This window comes from Trachymyrmex septentrionalis, unplaced genomic scaffold (genome assembly GCF_001594115.1).
Source record: "Trachymyrmex septentrionalis isolate Tsep2-gDNA-1 unplaced genomic scaffold, Tsep1.0 scaffold9, whole genome shotgun sequence".
Taxonomy (NCBI): Eukaryota; Metazoa; Arthropoda; class Insecta; order Hymenoptera; family Formicidae; genus Trachymyrmex; species Trachymyrmex septentrionalis.
Genome location: NW_017306091.1, coordinates 1,633,226 through 1,642,533, shown reverse-complemented (window position 1 = coordinate 1,642,533; position 9,308 = coordinate 1,633,226). Strand labels below are relative to the sequence as shown.

The window sequence follows — 9,308 nt, the reverse complement described above, 5'->3', positions numbered from 1 at the left end:
TATTGGATATCAAACTGATATATTTATGTGTCATTATTCCAAGTAACACTTGATTATCGCGATAAAAATGATGCTATCTTAACAACGAGTGAAAGATTTTGTTGAACTCCGCGTTAATTTGATGTTAATGCAGCATTGCACGTTACTTGGAATATTTATTAATATTTTTCGATTTTACAACATATTATATACATTAGAATTAAAGTAATAATGTAATTTTACTTTGATAACATTTTATTCATTTTCCTCAGGATATCGGACGAGATACGAAGTAACTGATCTACTGACGCGCAATCAAGATCAAATCCAGGAGCTGCTCGAAGATCACTCATTCATCATCAACTATTCTCCATGCAAACACATGCCTTGCGAAAACGGGGGCAGCTGCAGCGATCGATTGGCTATATACGATGACGCCAGGATCACCGACAGCCAAGCACTGATCCTGACGTCGCCCAGAATGTTGCACGAGATGGCCTGTAAGTGTCGGGACGGCTTCACCGGTGATAGATGTGAAAGAAGGCAGGATCCGTGTTCTCCAAATCCCTGTTTGCTGGTGAGTACTTTAAAAAGAGATATTCTACAAATAAAACATGGAACGAAGTTTAATATACATATACAATATAATGTAATACGAAAATTGTTACAGGGAGGACAGTGCCGACGTTTAGGATACGATTTCCAATGCACTTGTCCTATCGATCGCGATGGCAAGTTGTGCGAGCTCGAGAGAGGCGATGCGTGTGCCAGCAATCCGTGTCGAAATGGCGGATCGTGTAGAAAAAGCCCGGATAGCTTCAGCTTCTTCTGTCTTTGCAGAGCGGGCTACAGAGGAAATCACTGTGAAGCAGTCACCGATTCCTGTCGACCGAATCCTTGCTTGTACGGTGGCTTATGTGTGGGAGAAAAACCTGGGTTTGTTGATCCTTTAAATATAATTTTAAATGGCACAGCAATATACTCCATTCAATGACTGAGTGCGAATTTGTACGAAAGTGAAATAAGATATAAAATTATTATCCACTTAGATATCGATGCAGCTGTCCCGAGGGTCGCTACGGCCGACATTGCGAGCGCTCGACCTTCGGTTTTCACGAGTTGTCGTATATGGCATTCCCGGCGCTAGACTCCAACACGAACGACATCACTATAGTGTTTGCCACTACGAAACCGGACGCGTTGCTACTGTACAATTACGCACCGCAGACGGGTGGCCGCTCGGATTTCGTCGTATTGGAATTGATAAACGGCCGAGTGGTCTTCTCGTACGGCGGTGCTAGAAGCGCGATCACCACCGTCACTATTAAGACAGAGCGGCCGGTATCGGATGGCGAATGGCACAAGGTCACCGCCACTCGGAACGGCAGAGTTATCTCGCTCAGTGTGTCCACTTGCAAGGAACACGGCGACGTCTGCGACGATTGCAGACCGGGTGATGGTACCTGCTACGCGGGCGACGTGGGCCCGACTGGGTGAGAGTCCTATTTTAATGTTTTCAATATACATTGTTTTTAACAAAAGAAAATTAATTCATAATCCGCAGATGAAACTTAAAGTTGACCTTAAAATTGAATTGAAAAGTAAACTTTTAAGCATTCTAAAATTCTATTAAAATCAAACGTCATTATATACAGTTTTGATTGCCAAACTATAGAAACTTTATTTTAAATCGTAAAACTTGATTACTTGATGCTAATAGAGGTAATGACTAGGAGCGATATTTGAAAAAAATGATTTATTTTGCTTAAAATGCTTGATCGCTGTAGATTAAAATTAAAAAATACGCATTAACGTTCTCAGGACTTTAAACTTCAACAATAATCCTGTTTTACTGGGCGGCTTGGAGAATGCCGATCCCGTGTTGGAGCGTCCAGGCCAAGTGCACTCTGACGATTTCGTGGGTTGCATTCACTCGGTGTCAATAAATGGAAGGACCTTGAATCTGACGAATCCACTCGCATCACGTGGTGTGAAATCCACGTGTGTCAGATCGCAACGAAATCCTTGCCTGAAAGATAAGAAGGACGCTGCATCCGTCTGTGACGTGGATGCTCAATGTCACGACAAGTGGCACCAAGTGATGTGCCAGTGCGGATCTTTGAGAGCGCCCAATTGTCACGATGCCCTGGAACCCATCACATTGAGCGAGGGAGGATTTATTCAATTCAAGGTAAAAATAAATAAATCCTATTGATTTTTTATATAGCATAATACTTTATTATAATTATTATATTTACTTAATATTACTAATATAATAAATGTAATAATGAAAACATAATAAATTTACACATTTTGTTATTAAAAAGTTTAATACTAGATATTTAATATTATATTGTTTGATATTATAGATACGAGATAATAAATTTTTAAAAGTTACTAGTAAAAGATTAGTGAAAGGATTTAAATGTTCAAGTGATTAGAAATATTATGTTAATTCAGCTTTGTTAATACTCCATTAATTTTATTTTTAAATAACTTTGAATTGTGATGATTGTACAGATTTCGGAGAAACACAGAAGAATGCAACTGTTGGAGTACCTTTACGGTGGTTCAACGATATGGCACGTGAATCGCGTTAAGCGCGCTCTTATCGAGGACACGAGCTTTATAACGAATCCTTCTTTGAAGACAATTGGCTTGATGTTCAAAACCGTGAGGCCCGATGGTATCCTAATATACGCTGCAACAAATAAGCATTTTACATCTGTAGAGGTGAGATACATTTTCAACCACTTTTTTGTAACAAATATTAAAAAATTATTTATTTAAAAAATAGTTATTTCTCAAGAATTTTCTTAACTTTATTATCAAAAATTATCAAAAATTAGTAGTGATATTAATCATATTTTAAACCAATTATAAATTGGATGCATTCTGAGATATATTATATTAACTTTTGTTCTACATCAATTGTTGACTTTCAGATCACAGATAAATGAATAAAGAACGGATAAAATAAATAATGTGGAAAATATATAAATGAATTCCATTTCATAATCTAATTAACACGACTATAATGTGTTTCAGCTTCGCAACGGCCAGTTGGTTTACATGTCTCTGCTTGGATCACCAGTGAACATGTCGATTAATATTGAGGGCGGTCTAGCCGATGGACGTTGGCATAATCTGACTCTCCATGCTTACGCTCGAGGATTAAGACTGTTGATCGACGGTACTCTAACAGGCGATGAGTTAGATTTGGCAGGAGTTCATGATTTTCTTGATCCATACTTGTCTGTCTTATCGATTGGTGGAGTCAGCCAGGACCTCTATTACGCTCATAGCGCTGGCTTTAGGAGTTTTGAAGGTTGTCTGGCTAACTTTACCATCAATAATGAGGTGCAACCATTCAACGGTTCCGGTTCTATCTTCAAAAATGTGCTTTATCATGGCAAAGTGAGCACTGGATGCAGAGGACCGATCGGTATCGGTGCGGCTACGGCCGCAGACCCTCTCAGTATTGGCATTACTTTGGTCATCGTCTTCTTCGTCATCCTGTTAATTGCCATTTTGGTGAGCTTCATAGTGTTCCGACTGCGCCGGCAGAACAAAGAGAAGTCAGCACCATCAGTTGTTAACAAAAATACCAACGCCATCATGACCGGCAATCCTCTGGTCGGTTCCGGAAATGACAATCTCATGTCCCGTCATGAGAACACATATATCTCCGACACATCGGATTTGCGCGGCGTCGGTCACATGGGTCCTGAGCTGATTTCGAAGAAGTACAAAGAGCGCGAGATCAACTCTACCGCCGAGCATCGACCACAACGACCGGATATCATTGAGCGTGAGGTCACCAAATCGCCTCCCATCCGCGATGAGCATCCACCGTTACCACCGCCCACCCAAATCTCTCTTCATTCTCACGAGCATAACCCGGAACCCGATATCCCGGAGCATTACGACTTGGAGAACGCCAGCTCCATCGCGCCCAGCGATATTGACATCGTTTATCACTACAAGGGTTATCGCGACGGCATGAGGAAATATAAAGCCACTCCTCCTCCTATAGGTGAGAGGAGACTAATAATTTATTAGAGAGAAACATTTTTATGTTTAGTTCCAATCGACGTTAAAGTAATTAAAAGTAATGTAACATCAATGTTATATTCCTTTTAGTTGATGTCGACTGAAGTGAAAGAATAACGCGTTTTAAATCTTACCTAATAATATAATAAAGTGTATTTTATTATATTATTAAAGGATGTATATACGTTTATAAAATTATTTAGTCGACTTAAATAGAAATTATTTATTGCACAGGTAATTATGGTAATCATCACAAACACACGGGACAACAACATCGTCATAACGGACCTTTTCCACCACGAGCTATGCCACCACCCAACGTGAACCAACCACCTGGACCAGCGCCAAAATTGCTCCAGAGCACTCCTCTGGCGAGATTATCTCCCAGTAGCGAGTTGTCTGCACAACAACCGCGGATTCTCACGCTGCACGACATCAGCGGAAAACCGTTGCAAAGTGCGCTGCTGGCCACCACGTCTTCATCCGGCGGTGTCGGCAAGGACGCGTTAAATTCTAACAGCGAGAGAAGTCTGAACTCGCCCATCATGAGTCAATTATCAGGTTCGACCGCCAGCAGGAAGGCCCCTCAGTCGAATAATGAAAACTCTGTGAATAATGTATCATCGGGCCCAATGGGTCTCACAGCGGAAGAGATTGAGCGACTCAATTCTCGTCCGAGAACGTCCAGCCTGGTCTCCACCCTGGACGCCGTGAGCTCCTCCAGCGAAGCCAGGGGTCCACCTGCGCACGGGCCTCTTCATCATCACCGACGTCATACGCCCCCGGTAGAGAGGCTCGAACGACGAAATTCGTCAACTACCGACGAGAGTGGTAACGACAGCTTCACGTGTTCGGAGATTGAATACGACAATGGGTCACTAGTGGGCGACAAGCGGTCCGACAACCTGTTCGCCAAACAGGATGACGAGAGGAGCAGCCCGCAGGGAAGGAACAATGTTGAATCGTCGCAGTCAACGAAACCACCGCTGCCACCGAACGTTGGCAACTACGACGGCTTCGACAGTTCATTTCGCGGCTCCCTTAGCACCCTCGTCGCCTCTGACGACGATCTGTCGACCCATATGGGCGGCCTCCTCTATAGCACCCACGCCACTAATGGTTCGCCTACCACCACCACCACCACCACCACCGCCGCCGCCGAGGATGCTCTTAGCTGGGACTACCTGCTCAACTGGGGACCCAACTTCGAGAGCCTCGTCGGCGTGTTTATCGACATCGCCGAGCTGCCGGACAGTACCAGTCGAGTACCCAGATTACCGGCGAATATCTCCAAACCGTCTGAGGAATACGTTTGAAACGGATCCTTAGATATGATGCCGGGACAATTTAGTGAACAATAGTAGTTTAATGATTGTGAGATTTATTTCGGGCAAATTGTAAAGACTCGACCTGAGGAAATGTGCGAGCTCCACTTAGGAATGTTATCGAATTGTTTTGCTGCTTGTTTAGTTTGGTTAGTCGAACGTTTGTACATTGATAGCATAAATAGTGACATCCAGTCTCGCGGGCTTGAAAGATCGAAAGACATGGTTTCGAGTTACATGAGGATACATTGAAAAAAATGTTAGCGAAAAATATCATGAAAAGTCATTGCAATGTTTAGGGGTTGCAGTGAGGTGCCACGTCGAACGAGCCATCTTGCCATAAAACGGAGAGGAACGTCCCTCGAAGAGAGACTCGTCCGTATTTTTCCCATCGTGCACGGGAGAAATTCGTTGTTTTCTATTGTACTCTTTATCTCGCAATTTTTTTGTAAATACTGAATGGCACGTGTCTAATCAAAATGATTACGCTCGCGCGGAGCGCGTAATATTTACCCCTCGGTACGATCGATCGAACTTAATATTCTCAAATATTCTCTTACGACATGATATCACGTATTATAAACAATCGATCCTTATAGAGAAATATTATTAGACGAAAAAATGATTAGAAATAACTTGGAAAACTATTCAATTTTTATATCGTACGCTATTCTTTCTAATAAGTTTCTTTTTTTCCACCAATCTAATATTTTTTCATAACGTGAAAATCACGCTGTGAGTGTGTTGTAAAGTTAATATTATTTATAATATTAATATATTAAGATTTTAAACTATTTTAATTAATTTTAAATAATTGATAATTATTAATATTACAAATAATATTAATTTTAGTAGCATCAAATGTCGATGTTTAATTTGCATGTTTTGCACGTTTCGAGCGATCGTACACGATATTCAATATGCAATCACGCGAGATTACTTTAAATGCCATTTTTAATTACGACGATTTATCTGCCGCCGGTGAGACGGAAATATGTGCGACTGGGTATCGAGACAGTCCAATTATAATTGTTAACTAGCGACTTCTGTATACATATATCTTAAGCTGTCGTGCCAGATACATACTCGATACAATCGTACATATCGTAATGATTGCTTGAATGGCTAAGTGGCATTTATTTCAGGATTTTTAATATTTTAATCGAGAGCCTTAAAAAAGACTATTTACTGAAATTGCAAAATGAATTGATTTTCGGGATACGTGACTGTGAAATTTGTTATAAATTAATTTATATGACGATGTACAGCTATATTGTATTTATACGCGCGTGTGTGAATTAGATTTCGATCCTTTTATATGTCTCGAAAATTGACTGTTTATTAGTTAAATGAAAAATAAAAGTAAGATAAAAATATTAGTGATTAATTAATCACGACTTTTATTATGTTACTTACTAAAATTGCAATTTCACTAAATAGGAACGCTGTTTTCTAATTGACTTTGGATTTTACTGTAATATACGCCCACACAGCATACTTTATCCAAGAGATGTCCTGAGAACGTCTTTAAGATATACATAGATGTCCTCTGGAAATGTCTTTGGAGCGTTTGAAGGTCTGTGCTGTATGGGACAGAACTAGTCCTTATATCTTTTTATTCACGATGATAGAATATCGTCATTCTTAAATCTCCGTCGGCAATGTGAAATGTTTTATTTCTTTGTCTACCTATCTGAGTCTTTGAATTTTATTGTAAATTTTTATATTGTTCCGTACCGTATAAAGATTTAAAGATCTGACAAACTTCTTACATACTTATGAAAGTTTTAACAATGAATTTGTATTAAATCATAGAAGTTGAATTTTATTTTACTTACTTTTTTAAATTTATTTGAATTTAAATCGATAAAAAAGTAAGTAAAATAAAATCCAACTTTTAATAATAAAAATTCTATACTTTGACGTGACTGTACTTAAAAATCTAATTTAACATTGCCGGTGGAGGATTAAAAAATCGTAAAATCCATTGTCTTAATAAATCCGGATTAAATCTGGAAATTGTATCGGTCATATATTATCTGACTTTAGAATATTCCAAACAATTTTGTTAAATTTTCCTTGTTTGTGTTAAGTATTGAATAGCATTTGTGTCATTCAGCCATTCGACTCAAGATACGGCGTTTTGATTAGAAGAGAAGGGAGAGAGTTCGTCTTCCCACATTACAAGCAACAAACTACTTTGCAATTCTTAGATTGCGAAGCTAACGGAATGCCGTGATGATGAATGGGATTATCGGGCTGTAGTGGAATCCGCCACGCGGATGATAACGTGATTCGCGGGCGTGTCAAATTCGTGCTCAATTCGTGCTCGTTAGAGCAATAACGGCGCCTAATCGTAGCGTTCCTGAGAGTAGCCTGCTGGCGGCAGACTACCAGACTGATTTTCTCCTCTCTCCAAACGACGTTTCGCGATCGCGAGATGCGACCTCCTCAACGATCGCCTTACGCGTTTACTTTGTAAATTATGAGATCTGTCCTCGGCCTGATTTCATCTTGTAAATAAAACCGCGCGTGTGAATTGTACAAAAGTGCGAATGCATATGTGAGTGCCAGGGAGTGCGTGCTAACTATCATCATCGATCGTAAAATAGATGACAGATTTGTAAAAGTTGCTGTCTTATTTATTTCCTTTTTCTCTTCCTCTAAATTTTTATGTAAGATATACAGGATGATTTTTTTGATATTTTAAATATCTCTACGAAAATAGCGCTCTGTACAACGTACGAGTATACGAAAATCAGGTGTCACGCAAAAAATTATTTTTCGTTTTTTCACTGTTAAACATTAGAGGATTAGATTTAAACTAATTATTTCAATTTAATAGTATTTTGTTATTTTTAACTTTCACATATGTCAAAATGTGTTATTTTAATACACAACGTGTGAAATAAGCGTTTATATGGGTGCTAAAAATTTCCATAAAAATATAAATTTTCATAAAATTGAAACAAATTTAAATTAAAAAATTGAATATATAATATATAGATTTTAATTTAATAAAAATATTAAATTTGAATTAAATTTTTTATTGAATCATTTCTTGAGTTAAATTATTTAACTTTTTTAACTCATTATTTTAATTAAATTAACGATATAGTATTAAGTAGGCCGGTTTATAATAATTAAAAATGACTTAAATTGAGTATAATTTAGCATTACAAATTTAACAATTTGTATCGCATAATTTTCATATTTTAATATTCATAAAGAGATAGAATTAAAAGATCAGAGAAGTTTAAATATATAAGTCCAATTCGACTTAGGTAAATTTAACTAAAGTTTAGAGTGATAAACAAATTACAAGGCCCGCATCGATCTCTGAAAATGTCTGAAAAAAGCTCATTACCTATCTGTTACATCGATAAATCTCGATCACGGCTTCGATCTTCATCTCTTGCATACGTTTCGATACTTTTGTCAAAACGATTAAAACCGATCTATTTCATCGCGTCAAATTATTAATTATTAATTATTATTTTTTACTATATATGTATTAGTGTCTAATATTATTTGTTGACTTCAAACTGAATTTTCGGTCGCTTCGTGAACGAGACACGAGCAAGTTTGCGTTTTTCACGCAGAAATTTCACCAACCTCGCGACTCGTCGTGCTGACGGAATCCGATTCAATCGGTTATAATGTACAGATAATGATATCTCCACTTCCGTCATACGACGAGCTACTAAATAGCGCTTACGCAAACATTAGTTTGATCGCCGACAAGACCTGGACCTTCGATCCCGAGGATCCTTTCCGAAAGTTAAATCACTCTCTTTGGATTCAAGTGAGACGCGCAACAGATACTTATCCTATAAATACTGCATCAAAGTACCGCATTTTATATATGTTTTTCCAAACATTTTTTTATCGATGTTATTGTCATTTATCATTGTCTGAGGACACTTTACGCGTAAGAGAGGAAAGGAACTA

The 9,308-nt window shown here is 38.5% G+C and overlaps 2 protein-coding genes across 3 annotated transcripts in view; both read left to right on the top strand.

Annotated features, from left to right (window-relative positions):
* LOC108755641 (cadherin-related tumor suppressor) overlaps window positions 1-5,964 on the top strand; it is a 108,669-nt gene extending 102,705 nt beyond the window's left edge. The window contains exons 17-23 of the mRNA XM_018498756.1: window positions 252-556; window positions 650-915; window positions 1,029-1,472; window positions 1,801-2,170; window positions 2,500-2,712; window positions 3,028-4,015; window positions 4,267-5,964. Coding sequence (XP_018354258.1) covers window positions 252-556; window positions 650-915; window positions 1,029-1,472; window positions 1,801-2,170; window positions 2,500-2,712; window positions 3,028-4,015; window positions 4,267-5,348 — 3,668 coding nt within the window. The 3' untranslated portion in view covers window positions 5,349-5,964. The remainder of the gene's footprint in view (window positions 1-251; window positions 557-649; window positions 916-1,028; window positions 1,473-1,800; window positions 2,171-2,499; window positions 2,713-3,027; window positions 4,016-4,266) is intronic.
* A 2,826-nt stretch (window positions 5,965-8,790) lies between these two features.
* LOC108755650 overlaps window positions 8,791-9,308 on the top strand; it is an 8,121-nt gene continuing 7,603 nt past the window's right edge. For both annotated transcript variants that reach the window (XM_018498779.1, XM_018498778.1), the window contains exon 1: window positions 8,791-9,162. In XM_018498779.1, the coding sequence (XP_018354281.1) occupies window positions 9,028-9,162 (135 nt within the window). In that variant the 5' untranslated portion in view covers window positions 8,791-9,027. The remainder of the gene's footprint in view (window positions 9,163-9,308) is intronic.